The sequence below is a fragment of the Hoplias malabaricus genome, chromosome 7 (genome assembly GCF_029633855.1).
Source record: "Hoplias malabaricus isolate fHopMal1 chromosome 7, fHopMal1.hap1, whole genome shotgun sequence".
Classification (NCBI taxonomy): Eukaryota; Metazoa; Chordata; class Actinopteri; order Characiformes; family Erythrinidae; genus Hoplias; species Hoplias malabaricus.
In genome coordinates, this window is record NC_089806.1 from 21,416,843 (window position 1) to 21,439,470 (window position 22,628).

A 22,628-nucleotide genomic window follows, 5' to 3' on the forward strand; every position below is an offset into this window, starting at 1 on the left:
AAAATAAAATAAAATAAAATAAAATAATCAACAACAACTGACAATACTTCCAGCATCTTCTAGGAAATACTAACACATCGTTGCTGTCCAAAGTCTCCAAAACAGTAACTTTACAGGAGAACGAACCATATTTATTTTCAGTGGAAGCCAATATAAATTCCAAGACGAGACGTAGGTTATGAAATGTAAATAAAATGAGAAAGCTATTGAAGTATCTTATTAAAACACAATGCACATTGTTTTATCTTTAGATATTTCCCAAAGTTGGAATCAGTTGCATTATTTCATATAACATTTTTATTGTCCTACTGTCCTGGATTTCAGTTGTAAATACTTAATTGAAACTATGAAATTATACTTTTGAAACAAGTTTCCAATTAATGAGTGTCTAGTACAGATGAAGGTGGTATGCACATATCATTCTCTATTCATATGTGTGTGGTCACAGAGGTGATTTGCCCTAAAGCAGACCTTCAGCTTTAGTCTGACTCTGAGAAGAAACAGTGTTTTTTTTTTTCTCATGAGGGTGCAGTGCAGTGATGAAGCACCATTCAATCAAGGTGCAAAATACAGTGGGTCCCTCAGGGGATCCTGGACTTCTCTAATAAATCCTTTGGATCCCCTTAAAGTCATAAAATCATTTTGATGTGGGGTCCCTAAAAAGAAGCTTTTGAACATTTTAAAGTTTGCGGTAACGAGTTTGTAACATAAATAAATACAATTTTTGTTTGCTTTGCCCTCGAAATTGTGAAGTCCTGCTTTTATTTTTCTTAACTTACCAGCACAGCAACACGAGTCTGTCACAGGGTGGCGCTGTTTAAAGAACTGGTGAATTATCTCGCTCGTTTCTCAGTGTGAGCGAGAAGCCTCTCGCTGAAGCCTGTTGGACGGCGGAGTTGGACATTCAACCCCGCCCACATTCAACTCCGCCCCCTCTTTACGTCAGACGCCACGCCCGGGTTGAGTACTATATCTGTTTCAGAAATTGTACCCTATTCACAATATAGTGCACTATTTTGAGGTAGTGTGCCAAAATCGTTCACTACTCTCCTAAACTTGAATACGGCTCACATTCACGCCATGAGACGAAAATTTCAAGGGGAAGCAGAAGTTAATTGAAGACGTACATCACCTTTATGTCGGTAAGTAAAATAATTTGTTTGTAAGCAGTGACAATTACAGAACTCTATGTTATATTGTCGTCTGTGATTTTGCTAGATACACAAATGGCATATAATATGTAAATATATATGAGTAGTATCGTAGATAAATATCATTACAGTGTGTAGTGTGGCACACGTTAAATGTGATTGCATCTGCTGTTTTGTGTGGTTTGTATGGTTTCACGTGAATGTCAAGGTGTTCACCAGTGTGCAGTGAAGACTGTTGTTACAGATAGTTTTGTGTGTTTTTTCTTGCTGCAGAGCCAATTAATTTTTCTTATTGAAACAATTTTTCAATGACACTTTTCATCTTGCAGGTGAAATACTTCTTTAAATGTAACAACTATTCTGTAAGCAGAAGAATGAAAGTTTTCTGTGAACACTAATTTTAAATCATGCTTATTTTCTGTTAGAGATAGACGTCTAGGTAAACATTTATTGAAATAATTCTATAAGTTGGTGGCTTGAATTTGTGAAACAAAAGTAAATATTGACATACATTGTAATCACAAATTGTGTACTTCACAGGTCCTGGATTTATTAGCTGGACACAGCTATCCCTAATGGTTTTGGAGACTTGATGTTCAGGCCAAGTTGTCGGACTGAAGTGCCTGTGCTGTCTGGAGTGCCCTCCATTATGATACAAAAAAGCTGAATATTTTCATATTTTGCAGCTCATTCGTAACACGACTGGATCCTGGCCACTAGAAGCTGATCAAAAACAAGGTATAGGAGTACAAAACCTATCAAGATATTTTTTTCATTCCCCACATAGTCATTGTATATTAACCATTCTTTATAAATATCTTATCTGACAGAACATTCCAGTCCAGATGAAGGTTGATGACTGCTGTGTTCTCAGGCTATCAGTAAGATGTAAATTAACAGAAAACAGTCTGTTCTACTGGCACAAGGTTTTTATGTAATTCAAACATTTGTGGCCTACATAATCTAGTCTTTCACATACTTTCAAAAACACAATTGTCCATTCTGATTACATTCAGGTTGTTTAATGTTATTAGTTAAATATTGTTTATGTTTCTGTACACACTATACATGGCACTCAGATAGCCATTTGATTTTAGTTGAGTGATGACCACAAATTATGACTTTGTTAATGTTATTTCACTAGTAAGGCTTAGAAATGCATTCTAATTGTGTTTAGAGAATGTCACCTGCAAGGTACACACACGTCAGTCAATTTAAATGTTTTCATGTACTTGTAGCTTACTCCTCAGACACATTGTACATTGTACTCTGCTGTTTTGTGTTGAGTTTGGAGAAAACACTTGTTGTAATAGTTGTATTGAACTATTTATATAGTTTTTGTTTGTTTTGGTTTATGGTGGTGCAGCAGGTAGTGTTGAAGTTACACAGCTCCAGGGGTTCGATTCCCACTCCGGGTGACTGTCTGTGAGGAGTTGGTGTGTTCTCCCCGTGTCCACGTGGGTTTCCTCCGGGTGCTCTGGTTTCCTCCCACGGTGGATTGGTGGCTCAAAAATGTCCGTAGGTGTGAGTGTGTGTGTTGCCCTGTGAAGGACTGGCACCCCCTCCAGGGTGTATTCTTGCCTTGCACCCAATGATTCCAGGTAGGCTCTGGACCCACACGACCCTGAACTGGATAAGCGGTTACAGATAATGAATGAATGAATGATTGGTTTATTGAAAACAGCTAAATGTTTGTACATTTTGGCAATAAACCTAATTTGCAATGGAGTTGTATAATTTCAGTTGCAATTGTATTCCTTTTTAGAATGATGAACTGAAATGTGAAATATGTTCACTGAAGATACAATAAAACAGACTAATAATATTCTGAAGATAAAGAAATTTTGGAAATTGTGGAATTTTTAGTAATGGCCCTGTGAACATAGCATTAGACATAATAGAGTGTGTGGAGAAATTGCGCATTTGCCTTAATTCATTGGACATTATCTCTAAATTGTCAAAGTGTCTCAAACATCTGAAAGTCTCATGGAAGATACAATATAACAGACTATTAATATCCTGAATATGAATACATTTTACTGTAGTTTTTTTAGTAATTTCCCTATGAACTGGATGTAAATGTGTGGGGAAATGGCGTATTTGGCTTAATCCATTGGACATTATATTTTTACTTTTAAAGTGTCTCAGCAATCTGAAAGGCTCACTGAAAACAGTATAACAGACTATCAAAATACTAAAGACATAGAACTGTCACTGTGAAATTGTTTTGTCATGGCCCTGTGAACATAGCCCGTGACATGTTAGAACATTTAGAAACATGAACTTTGGGTATATGTCCTATGGCATTTTTATTTTTTAATTGTCAGATTATTAAGAATCTGCAGTTGATATTACAGAAGTTTTAGTACAAATATAATATTCCAAAGTGTAGAGTTTAATTCAAAAACATGTGTTTGTTTAAATAATGATTGTCAGTGCGCATATTCACGATGTCTGTTTTTTCCAATATTATTATATTATATATATTTTATTATATATTATTATTACTATGTCATTTTATAGTAGTCAGGTTGCCTGGCAACATTTTAAGATAAAAGAGGGCCTTATATATGAAAACATTTCACCCCAAGATACATCTCAAATAGTTAAAGTTAAAGGTGGGTCCTACAGCAAAGATGTGCTCTCAGTTATGTCCTTTATGTCAGCAAGGCTTTTACTGATGTACTGGGCATAATTATGTCATTGTGTCAGGTGTCAGGTGCTATTGGGTGTATGTGCTGCTATTTCATGACCTATTTGTTCGGTCTACAAACATGACAATGAAACTATTGGTCAGTCTGATTTTCACATGTTCATGCAGCACAGAAAATAGAGCAGTTACTGACTGAAAAATGTACACAGTGGTGAAGCCCATCAGTTTCAGACTCTGTATGAAAGACACCATTAACATATGTGTTAGTTTGTATAACTGCACCTCCATTTTTTCCAATAAAATTGGTACCTTTTAATATGGTCCCAATATATATTGACAATTGTCTATCAATTGTTCAATCTTTCTATCCCCACCAGAGGTGTTTTCGTATGACTCAGCTATTGAAGTAGATGAATGATTCTCTGTGCTTTATTATGATATAATTCAGTCATACGTTACATTTATAGTTTAACTTAATAGGTAATTCCATGGAAACCAGGTGATTTAATACAATTCTGGTATTTAGTTGGAATAATTTCTTGCAGTATTGACGTGTACTTTCAGGTTGGGCTGGTTCCATTGTGTTGTTGTCTGACAGGCAAAGGTAGGTACAGCCTGCTTCAGGCAGTGTTTGCCTTACAAAGTATGCATTCAGATTTATGAGAGGAAGGAAGTTACATCCTTTACGTCAGTTGTGGCTGAGTCAGAGTGCTGGGAAAGATATAAACAAGTTTGTTTCTTTATTTCACTTTCAGTTAAGGCTGTAAACAGTTAGGGACAGAAGATCATGGATGAATTTTTGAAAGAAGACGAATGCCCAGTCTGTAAAGACACTATACAGAATCCTTCAGAACCATCTCCATGCTGCAGAAAGGTGTAAGTAAATACTAGGTTTACATTCACTGTTGTTTAGTACAGTCAGATACTGAATAAACAGAAGAGAGGAAAAACTGCTTATGTTTTAAAATTTGTTGTTTAAATGTATTGCCATTGCATATACATTTTTCAGTGAATTTTGGACCATATTAAAAACATTAATCTAAAATTAGCAGAGGTTTCAGCTCATTTTGATCTGTAGTAAGAATGAAATACAAAATAAACAACTCATTTAATAAAATAGAGACAAATACAATACAACCTGAAGTGAAAAGTGGATTTCGAATAAAATAAAAAAGTAGTTTAGTTTCAAATTTATTTTCACACTTACATAATATCCACATCTGAATTACAAGTACAGTAAAATAACATATTTTGATGAAAATCAGGAAGACATATTTATTTAAGTCATATTTGTGAACACAATAACCAGCTCATAAAATGTTATATTAAGTAGGTGTATTTGTATGGGACACATTCAGATAACTTTTGAATATTCCCTGCACAAGTTTGTTTGTTTATATGTACTGTGCTCACTGCCTTCATATGTTAAACATGCCTCTGTTCCGGGTAACCTCAAACTGAAAGTGTTTAATGAAGGGAAATTCCACATCTGTACAGGTTGATAGTGCTGGTATGGCAAAAAGTTAAAATACTATGTTTATCTTGCATAGCATACCATGGGGTATTGTGCTCCTATAACCTTATATATAATATGCTATTGTATAAAACTCCCAGCTACAGTTATGTTCTGTGGAATGAATGTGACTTACTCTTTCTTTCTTTCTTTCTTTCTTTCTTTCTTTCTTTCTTTCTTTCTTTCTCTCTCTCTCGCTCTAGGTTTTGCCAGCCTTGCCTAACACATTCTATCAGAATAAGACATCACTGTCCCTATTGCAGGACTCCAGTGCCTGGCCTTGTGAGAACATTTCATCCAGAAATCTTCATCTAGCCTAGACATGCAAAATGATCACATTGATCCATAATTTTTATTAGACCATGGGCAATTACGCCTGTTCCGTTCTCTAAATACTTGTAACCTTTCACGGTAGCCATATAAATGTGTGTGTGTGTGTGTGTGTGTGTTTGTGTGTATGTGTGTATATATATATATATATATATATATATAGCCTGTTATTGGTTAGAAAGTGCTTAGGTTTAGTATGTTTATTTCTTCTTTTTCAGTGCTATTGATGAAATATATTTCATTGTCAATAACTACTTTTTTTTTAAATCAGAAATGCTTTAGATGTGAATTCTATTCTGATGAGAGCAAGGTCATATTCCTAGAATGATTTTTATTAACAGTATGAGGGAACAAAAGCACAAAACAGATAGATCAGGAACATAAAACAAAATGAGACAAAAGGAACAAGACTTTTGTTACACAGAGAGCCAACAGTTGTTTATAAGCTACATGAAAAAAGAGTTACAGGAAGAAAAAATAAACCTGTCATCTGATTATATTACTTAAAAATATTTGAGTATATTTCCATTTTACTAGTGCAAATGATCATTTCTTTCAGACTGTCAGAAATCAGCGTTTCCGCTTGCCAGGTCTTAGTGCTGATGACTCCTTTGGTGCTGCACGACCTGTTGGCACCAGCATACAAGTGTGAGTCTGGAACAACTGTATCTAACTTATGACTCAAAATGCTGATTAACTTGCTTACGTTTTTAAAGGTGCAATATCTGAAATTTTAAACATTAATATAACAGCAAACAACTAATTTCATCAATTTTTCCAGTGGAGTAATCGCATTCTGCGCTAAGAATGGTGTGTGTGTTGCTCTTGGTTCCTTGTTTTCATTGCCTGTCTGGCTGCACATATAAGTTAGTCCTAGCCTATGGAAACTTTAGCCTGACCCATGTTTTGTTTTGTTCTCCCCAAGAGAACAGTCAGTGACTGCAACACAGCATTGCAGAGTGCAGAAGCGCTCAACAGAAAGGGACCATCCAAATATTCTTCCACAAAAAAAAATGTTCTTCAGCTAAAAACAACTCTTAAAGACAACAGCACAAGACAAGAATCAACACAAGACTGTTTTTTTCCAAGATGGAGAACACTAAGATCATTTTCTTACTTGAAATTCTCGATCAAGCTTTGAAACAAACTTTGTGTTTTAATTACTTTATTTACATTTGATCTGATAAGTGCTGCTTTCACTCCGCAATTTGGTGAGTGTTAAATGCTAAATATTTGCATTTTAAATGGATGTAATCATTATATTGGTTTCACCCTAAATGGCTGAAATTGTACTGGCTTTGTTCCAAATTACATTATATAATATAAAATATATAACATGTATAGGTGGGATTGAATAATAAGATTCTGCTCTAGTGCAACATCAACTGGCAGAAGGTCATATATTGCACCTTTAAACTACAAAGTCTTATATAATTAATACATAACTTATAATAATTGTTTGTGATTAATCTATTTACTGCAATATAATTAATTCAGTATTAAAAATGAATGAATAGGCCTGCAGTTTGAGGGGTTCAAATTCATTTGAAATAATGCCCATGCCAAAAATTATATTTTAATAGATTGAGAATATTATAGAGTGATAACTATTTTAACTTCATTTGTTTTGTTTGGATTTTGGTTTGTTTTCCACCAACAGTCTCCTCAACCAGCTTAGAGATGCAAGTCTGCAAACGCAAGCATTACAGGTGACCCTTCCCTCGGGCATTGGCCCAGCCAACCAGGCAGCTCCAACCCCAGCTGCACAGGCTGCCTTACCTCCTCAGAGAAGGCCCATTCCTGGAATACGTGTCCGAAGGGCTACGGTGATCACTCCCACCACTCCAGTTTTTTCTGCCATTAACCCTAATTCATACATTACCCGATCCCCAGCTCCAGTGGCTAGTTCTGCAAATTCCACCCCTTCCATTATACCCAACACTTCATCTGACGAGCTTGATGAAATGTGAGTTTACGGTGTCTTTTTTTTGCTGCTGGGAATAACTACAGCTTAGTTCAACTTCAGGTTTAGAACCTCAGAGGAACCCTTCAGCATTTTTAGTCTGCCGTCTACAAGTTATATATATTCTGTTATAACACGTACCCCAGTACTGAATAAAATACAAGAAAATTCTTGGAAACCCCAGAAAGCCTCTGCCTATTCCAACTTCAGCTGTTTGTTTTTGAATTAGAATGTCATCTTTATTTATACTTTACATATCTCCAGCCCATTCTTGTCATATGGGCTGGTGATTTTAGATAGATGTGCAGCTACTTGTATGTGTGGGAGTCACATTACATATCACAATTACTATTATTGTGTCCTCACAATTAAACATTTGTCTACAGTGCAGACACTGAATTCCAAAATTATTTACAAACTTTTAGAAATATATTGTAGGTTGGTGGTTCATGAAATAGTATTTCATGGTACAGTAAGAACATTTTCTTTTACAGGGCTTGGAGAACTGAAATCGAGCTCATGGAAAGTACTTGGACACAATTTCCACGGTAAAAAATCTCATCCCTGTTCACACTTTGGACACATAATTAATATCTGCAATTGTCTTTTATATTAACTAACATCAAAGCATCAGGATTCTGGATTCTTTTTTGTCCATTCTTTCTCTCCCAGTCCTGCTGAGCAAACATTCAGATGTCCATACTGCCAGCAGGATGGACTGGATGATTTGAGTCTGCGAGATCACTGCAATGCCAACCATCTGAGTGACACCAGACGTGTGGTCAGTGACTGCTAATTAGATTAATTAAGAAATAAGAAGACATTGCATTAGATATTTCATCTTCTTATTATTATGATGTAAATACCTTTTATTTGATTTAAGTGATTTATAGTCTATATGTGCTGTCCGTTTCTCTAGGTGTGTCCAGTATGTGTGTCTCTGCCTCATGGTGACCCACTGTACCACAGCAGGGACTTCATTGGACATCTCAATCTACGCCACTGCTACTACATAAGGAACATCACAGTGAGAGTTACATAGTGTCATATTCAGGCTCTAAAGCATAAATACACCATCACCTTCAAATAAATGGCAATTCTTAATATTTTGCCTGTATTTCTACTACAGTAAATTAAAAAAATATGGTTTTGAATGCAATTCAGAACAAGTAAAAGTACTATGTGTAATTATCGGTATTGTAAATTATTATTCTGATGTACAGGTTCTGTTCAGGACACCTGCAGTCACTAACAACTCATTTAGGTTTTCATGGCTGTAGTTAGACTTCTCCTTAATAGGACTCATATCTAAAAATGTACATTTCATACTGAAAAAACAAATATAATGAATACTTTTGTACTTTTACTGAATTATGTCAACTCTTAACTTTGTTACAGGAAGTACTTCTGCTTTATAAGTTCTGAAATATTGTACTGCACATATTCACAGTGTACTAAAATTGCCAAATTTGTTTTTCTTTTTTGACAGAACATCCACCAGAGTGATGATGTCAACTTACAGGCTGCAATACTGATGTCACTGGCAAAAGACAATTAAGTTGAACTCTTAGAAGAAACATGCAGAAAATTCCAGGGATGCAAAATACTAATTGATAGCACTTTATTACTATATTAAAGTTTAATTATTTACTGGAACTACATATAGCATTAAGTATCTTTACTAGCATTAAGTTAAAAAAAAAAAAAAAAAAAACGCTTTCTGCTTGTCGCAATTTAATTTAGATATTCTAAGGCCATTTTTAGTTTACTTATATCGATTTCGCAATGTGCTTGTTTTTTCAATTTAATAATTAAATTCAATAATACTATTAATATGAAACTAGCTACAATATATACACACACACACATTATAAATATTAATTTAAGTACTGCCTTTTTGACAGTGTCAAATGTCATTTTGCACAAACAAAATATACTAATTAGCTTGAAATGTGAAAACATTTACTTCACTTTTAAAAAGCGTGCAATATCAGAGGTTAATCCATGAGTAATTTATTTGTACCAAAAAAACAAAAAAAAATAATGATTTGTTTAATAGAAGAAGCCTCAATGTCCAATCTTTCCCTTTACTTTAAATACATTTATTTTCAATAGAACTGCTTTTAGTGTTCCTAATATACATGGATATCTATTCCTGTGTAGTTTATGTATGCAATATTCTAATATTCTGAGATACTGAACTTGGGGTTTTCATTAGTTGTCAGTTATAATCGTCAAATTAAAAGAAATAAACACTTGAAATATATCAGTCTGTGTTTAATGAATGGGTATAATGTACAAGTTTCACTTTTTGAATGGAACTACTGAAATAAATCAACTTTTTCATGATATTCTAATTTGATGACCAGCACCTATAGAAACTGTATTCAGTAAGTCTCTAAGCGAAAGGCTGGTGCAGTATTCCCCTGCTTCTTATTTCCAAGGAGGGAAAGCAATCTTACATTATTTTGCAAAATCCATGTAAAGAAAGCCCAGTTTCTTTCTTAATGTAAGCAAAGGCTAGAGACAGATGTGAGTATTTTGGATTTAATTGCAAAACACAGCAAGGTGGCAACAAGAAAAACAAACAGACACACACCCCATGACATACTCCTAAGACGAGAAAGACTAAATCTAGAGGCATAAATACATGTAGCCTAGCTGAAGGAAAATGATGTGGCTGATCTTCACATCATTAGAGTCCTAAAACACTGTTTAAAAGCACAGCACATCCTTCACTTACTTATACAAGTGCTGAGAGCTGCTGTGAGCACCTGCTCAAGCGCCACACTGTTTTCACCTACAGTCTTTTAAAGCACATATTAAATTGTTCTCTCTTCATGTTTTTATTTCTTTCAAAATGCTTATTTCCCCAAAATTCTATAAGTTCTCATAAATGTATAATTGTGTTTAAAACATTCAGTTTCATTTATAAATTATTTTAGAACACCTCTCAAATGCAAATTACAAATATTCAAGACATAGGATTGATAGGTGGTACCTGAAGGCTTTGATTTGATATTAGGTCGTACTTGGTTTAAAATGTTTGAGAACCACTGTCTAAGCGATCTGCATTCAGTAACCTGTGACTTGAAGACTCTCACTGATCCTGATCTAAACCTAAAAATAACACACAAGCACAAACTTTCCTGGCTCAAAGGGCTGACATAAATGTGTGAATGGTAATTATATTGGCAACAATCGCATTTCACACTGTATTCAGAATTGATCATTAGTTGGATACAAAATGGTTCAAAAAGCAGCACCTCAATCAACTAACAGTAAAATTACTTTTTACATTAACAGAATTATAATAATCTAACATTTTCCCAAAACAGTCTCAGAACAAAAAAAAAGCCTTCTGTTCAGTCCTTTATTGCAACCTTAGAGGTCACTTAAAATGATCTTTTCTGCAATATATGTTACATTTGAAATACTCATAATGGCAGTTTTGTTAATGCACAAGATAAGGATTACTTTATATTTTCCCCCTCGTACATTGACCATGGTTTCCTCTGATATTCATTTTTCTTCACAAGATGCCATGGCATGCAGCATAACAGTTGTGGTTGAGGCAAAAATTAACCTGTGGTATGTGTTCTATTTTCACACTGAAAAATCCCACTGCATTGACCTGCTCATTATTTGAAATGGTAGAAGTGGTCAGCAAACAGCTGCATTTCTCTGCTGTGAAAGAAAGTTGGCAGGGCCAGATTTCACATACAGGTAGGCTACATTGTGTACTAAAGAGCTAAAACCCCTACTTACATTTAGCTCTTAAGAATAATAATACTTGATGATTCTATAATCTTTAATGTATGTCTAGATGGTTATGATATGGTAAATATTTGCACTAGTGTCAATTAAGTTTTTTATACAGACTACTGATTAGGTATTTTACTGCTAATGTTTTTTCATTATATGGAACAAAAGAATGCAAAAGAGTGAAAGTATATCCATGATATGATCTGCATATATGATAAACAAGCAAATTATATATCAGTTTTTATTAATGATAACATTTTTCAGATTACTTAATGACTGGAAAATTTGATAGTAGTAGTATCAGTTATCACACTTCTTATCAGTATTTCTTCCATATCTCTGCCACCTCAGCTCTTCTTTTCTGTATATAATTTAAACCTACATGTAAGTGTACAGTGTGTAGAAGAGACTACAAAAGAAGCACACACTTGCATGCTGAAGGAGGGAAACTGGAACTATGGCCTCTCAAAGGACATTTCTGTTCATCTGTCTACTATGTGCTGAGAACATGTGTTTGGTGAGTTCAGGTCCCATTATTATTTTTTTTATAAATAAAGTATATCCTCAAATTTAGTATGGCACAGCAAGGCACTTTGGCAAGGCATGACCCTGTTATCCAAGAATATTTACTGTTTTAATCATGTCTTAATGGCAGGTTAAAGTGGAGTTAGGAATTTTGCCCAAGGACAGTAATTGCCCCTGCCTGAGCTGGGAATTGAACCCATGTCTGCCATGTGTAGGGCATTGTGCTACCCACTATGCTTATATAAATGACAGGCGGAGCTTCATATTTTGCCCTTCTATAATCTGCTCCCGCATTTAGTATTCATAATCTACCTATACTGATATTCAAAAAATCTGTAATGTTCTATAATCTATTTAGGTCCCAATTACTGAATTAAGTCAAATCTAAGTGTCACCTTTTCAGTATTTTTAGAGAACATGTTACAAAACTGGCACTAGTGTGTTTTTCACCTTTCCACCAGCTTGTTCCTAATACTGAGAGATAAAGTATGCAAATATTGCATGGGTTCAAAGGAATTTCTACACTGATATCTGCTAAAAATATGCATAGCAACTGAATTAAAACATTCATTATGAGAACAGAGATGCCACTAATTTCACTTATCCCCAAACCCACCTTTTTACAGGCAGTTTCCTCACTCACAGGTAAGACTTCTATGCATTGCTATATATTGCTTTCAAGTAAATGCTTAAAAATAAAATCTTGATATTTGATCATTAATGGCATTGTTTTTGTTCACTATCAGGCTTTACGGAGGTGGATGTGGATCATGGCAAAGACTGGGACATCTTTGACATTAATGAAGGTGTGTGTGAGAAGTGTGTTTGTGCAAGTTTTTCAAGACAACAGAAAGTTTCTGATTTTCATTAATACTATCATAAGCAGCTCATATTTAGTTTCTGTGTTACAGAAGCAGGACTTGATCTGCTAGAAGGAGACATTATCACTGATGAGGTCAGTATATTTATTTTAGGATTTCTTTTAAAACTTTAACTCAATACTTTACTGTGCAACACGTGTATTTCATATTACATATTTTGTTATGTATATGTTTTATCCCAATCATCTATATTGGATTTTGCTAGTACAGACCACGTCTGGAAACGCAATGGAAAGGGGGTGAACTCAGGAGGATTTAGGCTGGAGTTCTGGGTGGCTTGGCTGCGTGTGCCTAATGCCGTGCCCCCCGCCCCACCCAGGGCTTGAGTGAGAAGAGAAGGGAGGAGACGGGGTGGCTGTGGGTGTGATGTTGTTCAACAAGGACATAAAGTGAGAGCGAAGGGGTATAAATAGAGTGGTGAAGAGGTGATTGGGGCGTGGTCTGGCTCCCAAAACTACATCACATTGTGACTTCACTTATAAGAGGATACTGCATTTGAAAGGTCTAAAATAATAAAATTCTGTGTAACTTTACCTTGGATAAACATCTTACACTAGTTATTTTAATTACATTTATGTCCTTACTTCTATTACAACCAAAACTTAACAGTGTATAGTTTTGTTAAAACAAATATTTTTAATAAAAAATGGAAAATGAAATGATACAAAAAAATTTTACCCCTAAAGTTTGATTTATTTAAAAGCATTTAAAATGCTTTCAGATTTGGTCCAGATATATAGTGTAAAACTGGGATATGTTTGTCGTTAACAGGAAGATGGCAGAAACTCTATTCTGGGTGAAAAGTATCGATGGCCCACCACTGTACCATACTACCTAGAGGACAACTTGGGTAAGGCTTAAGAATCTAGTTTCAGGCTTCACAAAAATGAATTAAGCACATTAGTGCTTCTATGCTAATTATTCATTCCGCTTATTCAGTTCAAGGTCGCGGTGGGTCCGGAGCCTACCCGGAATCATTGGGTTCAAGGCAGGAACACACCCTGGAGGGGGCGTCAGTCCTTCACAGGGCAGCACACACACACACAGACACACTTGAGTCGCCAATTCACCTACTAACCTGTGTTTTTGGACTGTGGGAGGAAACCCACACAGACACAGGGAGAACACACCAAACTCCTCACAGACAGTCACCCGGAGTGGAATTTGAACACTTGAGCTGTGTGACTGCGACACTACCTGCTGCACCACCAATATTAGTCTGTTATGATTTTTGTTTTCTTTCTGCAGAAATCAATGCAAAAGGAGTGATACTGAAGGCATTTGAACAGTATAGACTCAAGACCTGCATTGACTTCAAACCCTGGACTGGCGAGGAAAACTATATCTCTGTTTACAAGGGTTCTGGGTAAGGAACATAAGATATAATAAATATATTTAACAAAGCAAATCATGTTTAAGAAATGTTCACATTATTCAATATGTAGCTTGTCAACCAAGAAAAAAAAAGCGACAAAATCATGCTTCATAATAGCAAAGTTCTTAAATATCTGTTTAAAATATGCTAACTCCGGTACACAATTTCATTATTTGTTTAAGAACAGAGATCATTTACATAGCAGCCTTAAAGTCACAGTCACAAATCAGCCTGTTTTACTCTGATGGCTATAGAAAGTTGGATTATTGTCTTTTGTAAAAATAGATTTGTGACTGTTTTTGGTACATAACACCACACAAGTGGCCTTTGTGACTAGCACTTTATTATTGTCCATCTAATCTTTAAATCAATTATGTCACATTGCAAGCTGTTCCTCTTCAGTGGGAAATCGGCAGGTTGGGAAGCAGAGGCTGTCAATCGGCCAGAACTGTGATCGTCTGGCAACTGTGGAGCATGAGTTCCTGCATGCTCTGGGCTTCTGGCATGAGCAGTCCCGAGCTGACAGAGACGACTATATCAACATCATCTGGAACCAAATTGTATCCGGTATTAGGAATACAGTCAGTCAATGAATTCTGTAATCATTCTTAGCAAATGCTCTACTCTAATGCAGGTTGCGTTGTTTTAGAATAAATATCAGAATCACTTTATTCAGTCAATAGTTCTTTATCAAAAAATGTGTTGGTGACTGCACTAAAAAACATAATAAATATCTACTGGACTATGTGCAGTGTCCAAGAAAATAAGAGTTGGAAAGCAAAAGGAGACAGAAGTTAAAACGATAAAAAATTCTTTTGTTTTAAATTCTTATAATGAATTGATATTATTTTTGTTAGACTTAAATTCCATGTTTCACTCCCAGGTAAAGAGCACAACTTTAACAATTATGACGACACACTGTCCAGTGCTCTAGGAGTACCCTATGACTACGGCTCTGTTATGCACTACAGCAAGACTTCCTTCAACAAGGGCTCTGAGCCCACCATCGTCACAAAGATTCCTGAGTTCATGGATGTGATTGGCCAGCGCATGGATTTCAGTTCCAGTGATGTGCTAAAGCTAAACAAGCTTTACAACTGCAGTGAGTTTAGTTCCTTCCATCATACTTCACTCTTATATAATGATATAATAATAATAATAATAAAAAAACAAAAAAAACACCTTATCTTTTACCTCTCGCACAGCCTTGGCAGATGATAAAAAAGCAGATAATTTTTTAATGTTTTACCTGTGATGGAAAGTTAAAGTACAGCTGATGCACTGGGATTATGGTGTAAACAATGATTACAAATATATATTTTTTCTCAAATCTTTTTTCCTCCAGCCACTTTCTCTACATTCTTGGATTCCTGTAACTTTGAGGAGCCTAGTATCTGTGGTATGATCCATAGAGAAGATGCAGCTGGCAAATGGGTGCGTGTGAGAAGTGTGGAGGGAGGTCCAAACACTGACTACACCAACATGGGACAGTGCAATGGTATGAATATTCTTTAGATATAAATGACAATAAATAAAGAAATTAAAAACTGTGGAACTGTTACAAACACCTAGATGAAATACAATACAAAGTTCAGGCAAGAAAAATGAGGTTAATACCGTTCAGATGTTTATAGCCCTTATACTGCACATGACCCTTTGCTGATAATTTCTGCCCTGATAAGCGCCCAGCAGCCTCAGTGTCTTGTTGACTTTATAAGGCTGTTAGCCCAGTTCTTTAGTCTTAAGGATATTTATACTTATATATATATATTTTTTTTTTTTTTTTTTTTTTTTTTAACATCATGCCTCGCTGGTCGAGGCTATGCAGAAGCCACAGAACACGCTGAAAGGCTGCCACTGCGCCACGCCGAAGCAGTAGAATTCGTATTCGTATTAAACATGCTTCTGGATCCAAAAAAAAAAAAAAAAAAAAGTTAAATCTACAAGAGAACTCATACAGAGCATTTATTCAAATGATTGAAGACTCTACCAACACAGAAATCTGGAAAGTAAGAGCAGTTATCTACTCACAAGCTGAAATATATGACTTAAAAACTCATTCTGTGACCTGTTTGAATGTGTTAAAATTCTCTGCAAATGACATTGAAAGTATCAGAGTGAACACAAACAAACTTGCATCAAAAATTGATTACCTTGAAAATCAGTCTTGCCGAAATAACATTCTAATTGATGGTATACCAGATGAGAAATTGGAGAACTGGCAGAACTGTTGCTGTCTGAACACATGAAAATGTATTCAAACAAATTGAACTTGAAAGAGCACATCATATTGGTCAGTATGACAAAGAACGCCTGAGAACGGTTGTAGCAAAACTTCTACAATACAAAGATAAAGAAGAAATATTAAAATGAACAAAAGTTCTCAAAAGGAACCAACTGCTACATCAAAGAGGACCTCTCTGAATGTGTGTGCCTAAAACAAAAGGAATTATTACCCCAACGTAGACAGGGAAAAATGGCCTACTTCAAATATGACCAACTTATTTTGCAGCCTCCAAAGTACCAAACAGGTGGCACTGCAGAAGACCGCAAGTCCCAAGCAGCTTAGGGCTTACAGTCTCTGGCTACTGCAGAGTAAACCTAGAAACTAAATTCTTACTGTTCCTCTATTTTTTAAATTAATAGTCTTCTCCCCTGTCCATGGCTTCTCATCACAACACTTTTGAGTGTCTGTCATAAGCAATCTGGCTTAGTTTAGTAAACTTCCTGAACACCAACTTCATCAACAATCTGTGCCAATACTGCACCATCAAAACTTTTGAGAGCCTTAGTTCTCTCTCCCTGTTCCATCTAAATACACGGAACTTGCGAAAACAGTATGAGTCTCTCCTTGAATATTTATCTGTTCTGTAATAGGATTGCCTGAAACTTGGCTAAATCTTGACAATGTTCATATGATCAGCCTGTCAGGCTACAACCATGTAGTCCCTGCTGCAAAAAGATAGAATAGGTGGTGATGTATCCCTATTTGTCAGAAATCACATGAACTTAATGGAACGACCTGACCTAGAGAACTCCTTGTGTAATGAGATGGAATCTGTCTTTATTGAACTTAAGTTGTTGCCTAACAAGAGAAACACAATTATTGAATGCCTCTATAAACGTCCTAACTTGAAATTCACGGACCATCTGGTCAATATGCTTAATAAAATCATTGAAGAAAATAAAATCTGCTACTTGATGGGTAATTTCAATATTGATCTTATGAACAAGCAGTTGGCCTACTTCATGAATCACCTAAATGCATCATCCTTCTTTCGTTTGATAACCCAACCTACAAGAACAACAACAAGCTCTACCACATTAATCGACAATATAATAACAAACTCAATGGCCAGTACCAGAGGAATCCTAGCAACAAACATCTCTGACCACCTGCCAATATTTACTGTAACTCCCAAATTTCACTCATAAATTTCATGAAACGATGACTGTTAGGAAGTTTAGCAACCGAAATATTATTAGATTTGTTAACCATATCTCAAATGTGTCATGGAATCATGTCCTTACTGAACCAAACGTCCAAAAAGCATACTCTATGCTCAATGAAACCATCAATCAAGTAAAGCTTTCCTATGTCAAACTAAGTGCAACATTTAGAAATCATGGATTACCAAAACCATAAGGAAAGAAATCAGAAAAAAGCATAAATTATACAAGGACTATTTAATAAATCCCTCACCATTTAAACTAAAAATCTACACAACCTTTCACAACAGTCTATTCACCAAACTCAGAAATACAAAAAAAAAAAATATATATATATATTACTTAAACAAATTTCAGGCAAATCATAATGACATGAAAAATACATGGAAAACTATCAATGAACTTATCAATAAAGGTAGGCAATTTTTGTAGACACACCGAATTCAAATAGGACAACCACCAAGTCATTAACAAACCATTGGACATTGCTGATGCATTTAATACATTTTTTGAGAACATCGGGCCTTCACTAGCAGCAAACATACCTCTGTTCATGCCAACTCCCCACCCAGTTATGAATCCATTCATGTTTCATCAGGCAACATTACAGGAGATGAATGATATAATAAATAATCTTAAGCTCACCTCAGATGCTCAAGATGAGCCAAGATGGGATATTCTCAAAAAATGCTTCCCATATATCTCAGAGCCTCTACTTCACATTAATTACCAATTGTTAAACACTGGTGTATTTCTGGACCAATTAAAATTAGCTAAAGTAATCCCTATATACAAGTCAGAAGATCCAACTATACTCTCAAGTAACATGCCTCTCTCTATTCTTCCCTATCTTTCTAAAGTTTCTGAAAAAAATTGTCTATAAACAACCCTTAGCTCACATAAAACAATACAATCTTCTATATCAACTTCAGTATGGATTTAGAGATAAACACTCTACATGTATTCCTATAATTCAGCTAATAGAAAAAATCTCAAAGGCACTTGACTGCAATGAAATAACTATAGGTATGTTCATAGATTTATGGAAAGCATTTGACACAGTTAACCATGACATTATTGCTGAAGCTCCACTACTATGGCTTCCACAATAGAGCTAGACTGGTTCAGAAATTACTTATTAAATAGAAAGCAGTGTGTCACATGGGCAAACTTCAACTCTGAACTACAGACAGTTATATGTGGAGTTCCTTAAAAGAGAATACTGGGACCCCTACTGTTCTTTATTTATGTAAACAATTTTTATGTCTGCCAAGAATTTGTTTTTTTATTCTGTTTGTTGATGTCAGCAATATTTTTTTTTTTTATCTAATAAAGACTAATAGACTAACTTCAACTATAAAATACTGAATTAACCAATATCAATACCTGGTTTAAAACGAACAAATTATCTGTGACCATCAAGAAGATAAACCTAGCTGGAAATATCATATTGCAGTAATATCACAAAAAATAGCCAAACATATTGGTTTTATCAGATGAATTAAACATGTATTACCCCAGTATATACTTCTCAATCTTTATTATGCAATGATATATCCATATTTGTCATACTGTAATATTATCTGGGCTAGCACGTACAAAAATAATTCACAGGTCTTCATATTCTACAAAGGCAATTTGTCACAATGATCACTTCCTCCTAATATTACGCTTGTTCTCACCTGCAATTTTTAACTTAAAGATTTTAAATGTATATGACATCAACCTTTTTCAAATCTGTCAATTTATTTTCTTATTCAAGCAAAACCTCCTTTGACTGTTTCCAAAACACATTTCTATATAACTCCAAAATCCATCAATACTTCACCAGAGCTTCTGACAGCCTGCATCCTGCCTTCTACCAAACCACATTAAGCCAGCTCACAATTTCAGACAGAGGACCTCCGTTTCTTCTTACACCCATCTGTTTTGTGAATCCTCACTACACCAACCATCTGTGTCATGACCCTTTACACTGTATCTCTATGGTTTTTCTCTTCTTCTTCTATTACTGTTCTTTTAATGTGTACTATAAGGCCTTTGGGCTTTTTTGTACATTCCCTGCAATATTTTGTTTGTTTTTGAATGTTTAACTTTTTTCTGTACTCTAATATTCAAATCTATTGTGAAAAAAACCCACAAATATTTAGCACCATATTATTTTTCCTTTATGTCTTTTTACAGGTGCAGGTTTCTTTATGCACTTCAGCACAGCCACAGGAAGCCAAGGAGACCAGGCTTACCTAGAAAGTCGTCTGTTTTACCCTAAACGAGGATTTCAGTGCTTGCAGTTCTATTTGTACAACAGTGGGGGTGCTGACGACCAGCTAAACGTGTGGGTGCGCGAGTATAACAGTGAAAACCCCAAAGGAGTGCTGAGGCACATTCAGACATTCAGTGGTAAATTAATTAGATTTTATTCATGCAGTGGGCTTTGTGCAAAGACAGAATGGCCTCTCTAGAGTGCTAAAGAATCAGCTCAGGCTTCTAAACTTCAGGTGCAATACCTACTACCTATGGATATTTCAGTTTAGTCAATATCACCTTTTAAACCTGGCAATAAAGCAATGCATTTAAAAAAAATCTAATATATCCAACAATGGTAGGCTGATAAACCTTTTATTAATATTGAAAATTACTACTAAAAGAAAGTGATAGAATAGCTTAATGGATAACATGACCCTCACTGAAGACACTGCTGTATCTCTTGCTTTTAAATATAAAATTGTATCTTCTACTACTATTGAGCTAGCAATAATATTTTTAGCCCTTGTTCCCTGAAAATATGTATGATCCTGATAGATAAAAACAGTACAGAAGTGTTACCAGTAAAATAAGCATATATTGTGTCTTTAATGCTGCCTTGCTGGTCTGCCTGAACGACCATGTTAGGTAGCAGGCTTTTTTTTTTTTTTTTTTTTTTTTTTTTTTTTAAAATCACCAGACTACAATTAACAAGCATAGATGTGCATGGCCTTTATACTAGTAAACACAGTTATTTTAATCAAGATAAAATATATATAAAATAATGCAAACTCTGTTACCTGTTGCAGGGGGATTTAGACGCTCCTGGGAGCTTTATCATGTGACGTTGGATGTGTCTCAAAAGTTCAGAGTGGTGTTTCAAGGGGTGAAGGGCACAGAAACATCAAAAGGAGGTTTGTCTCTGGATGACATCAATCTCTCAGAGACACAATGCCCTCATCACACCTGGCACATTCGGAACTTTACTAGCCTCCTTGCTACAACACCTGTTGGTTCCAAGATCTACAGCCCTACTTTCTTGTCCCGTGAAGGCTATTCTTTCCAAATCTCGCTGTATGTTAATGGGAAATCAAGCAGTCCTACCACCATGGCCATCTACCTTCACCTGAACTCAGGACCCAAGGACAGCCAACTGGCATGGCCTTGTCCATGGCGACAGGTTACTATGGCACTGATGGACCAGAACTCAAATATTCAACATCGTATGGACAACCAAAGGATGGTCACTACTGATCCCAGCAAGACCTCCACTGACTGTAAGAACAAACAAAAGATAGAAACAGCAACTTAAAAATCTACCCTCTCTGTAACTGTAACAAAACACTTTTGTAACTTTAAAAGGTACCTTTCCACTGTTTGTATCTTTAGTGACATAACATTCCCATACAGTACATTTATTTCTGACAGTGTAGAGGCAATGTTGTGTTCACAAAACAGATCATGTACTGTAGTAGTAGATTCACAATAGTGAGACAGTGGTAAAAATCATTAATGTATATTGCTCTTTGTAAAGATTTGATTTTCCCCTGCCTCTAAAGCTCAAGGTAAGGTGGAATATTTCTGGGATGATCCACGGAAGGTGGGAAGCCTGGTAAAAAACCCAGATGGAACATCGTATTATCGAGGACCTGGTTCTGGCACCAGTTCTTTCATCACACACTATCGTCTTAAGAGTCGTGACTTCATCAAAGCAGATGACGTCATCTTCCTCCTCAGTCTAGAAGGTAAATTTTGAGACCACTTTGCCGGTTAAGAATTCATTCATGTGACATGAAATTAAAAACAGATTCATAAATAAGATTAAAATATACACTCAATAAATAATCAACTAAACCTTCAGATGAACTAAAGGATATTGTTTATCAAAAACACTGTTTACAATGTCAGAATAAAGGAAACAAAGCATCATTAAATAAAGTGTTTTTTTTAAAGGTGGACTTGAATCACTAACCAGTTCAATGAGGAATTAGGCATCTAATAATATTTATAACATTTGGGGGTCATACCCAGAAAGGAACTAATCTTAGTCCTGGACTGCACAGCCATTTCTTTTGTGATTTTCCACTGAAAGGAGGATCTAGTCCAAGACTAGGCTTAATCCATATCTGGGCAAACACCCCTTGAATATTTACTTTCCCCTTTTCTCCAGATTTGACTGACCTTCTGAATACTCAGCCTGTTCCTCAAGCCTGTGGTGAGGATTGTTTAAGGAGAAGCTCATCATCTGTTGACTCAACATCAAACTTTACTATAAGTTCTACTGCTACGGTCGTGGTTTGTGCTTTTGTGGGAGCTGTGGTGTTGCTGCTTGTGGTTGCAAGTGTGCTGCTCAAGATGAAGAAGCTAATAGACAGAAGAGAGGCAGACCGAGAGAGGGGAATGGAGCCAGAGAGAATCAACAGCTGTGAGTATACAGAAACCAATAGTTACAAAACGCAAATGTAAAAAAGCAGAATGTAGACATTAGTAGAATGACTAAGATGTTTTTTTTTTGTTTTTCATTTCTTCCTTTATTTACAGAACTTACTCACTGCAAGGAAGAGATCATCATGACCAACATGTACTTAAACTAAAACATTCACTACTTGCAATTCAGATTAAACTGAATGCTTTTGATTATTCATTTGTCCAGTCCACTATATATAATGTCGTTGATGCAAAACATTGGGTACTGCCCTTGGTAGAGCATTTTGTTAAATGCATGTATGTAATTTGAGTGCGTTACAAGCTAGTTCCATCTGAGTGTGTTACAAGCCA

At 35.6% G+C, this 22,628-nt stretch overlaps 2 protein-coding genes across 5 annotated transcripts; both read left to right on the top strand.

The window, feature by feature from the left end:
• Nucleotides 1-1,014: 1,014 nt before the first annotated feature.
• LOC136702273 (E3 ubiquitin-protein ligase RNF138) lies at nucleotides 1,015-9,945 on the top strand. Of its 4 annotated transcripts, XM_066677251.1 has the most exons (13): nucleotides 1,015-1,142; nucleotides 1,692-1,889; nucleotides 1,982-2,039; nucleotides 2,518-2,752; nucleotides 4,369-4,408; nucleotides 4,560-4,680; nucleotides 5,521-5,599; nucleotides 6,207-6,295; nucleotides 7,308-7,613; nucleotides 8,105-8,158; nucleotides 8,283-8,391; nucleotides 8,530-8,637; nucleotides 9,100-9,945. In XM_066677251.1, the coding sequence occupies exons 6-13, from the start codon at nucleotides 4,592-4,594 to the stop codon at nucleotides 9,166-9,168; spliced, it is 903 nt and encodes a 300-aa protein (XP_066533348.1). In that variant the 5' UTR covers nucleotides 1,015-1,142; nucleotides 1,692-1,889; nucleotides 1,982-2,039; nucleotides 2,518-2,752; nucleotides 4,369-4,408; nucleotides 4,560-4,591; the 3' UTR covers nucleotides 9,169-9,945. The 4 variants fall into 4 exon arrangements, with proteins under 4 accessions (XP_066533348.1, XP_066533349.1, XP_066533347.1 ...); XM_066677252.1 differs by lacking the exon at nucleotides 4,369-4,408; XM_066677250.1 differs by having other exon boundaries at nucleotides 1,982-2,085; nucleotides 2,518-4,680.
• Nucleotides 9,946-11,340: 1,395 nt separating this feature from the next.
• On the top strand, nucleotides 11,341-22,543 carry mep1ba (meprin A subunit beta a). The gene is made up of 14 exons (XM_066676526.1): nucleotides 11,341-11,892; nucleotides 12,527-12,545; nucleotides 12,647-12,706; nucleotides 12,812-12,855; nucleotides 13,553-13,631; nucleotides 14,030-14,147; nucleotides 14,545-14,723; nucleotides 15,040-15,258; nucleotides 15,502-15,654; nucleotides 19,791-20,006; nucleotides 20,660-21,127; nucleotides 21,410-21,595; nucleotides 22,021-22,275; nucleotides 22,392-22,543. Coding segments are annotated over exons 1-14 (2,058 nt in total). The 5' UTR covers nucleotides 11,341-11,832; the 3' UTR covers nucleotides 22,394-22,543.
• The last annotated feature ends 85 nt before the right edge of the window (nucleotides 22,544-22,628 follow it).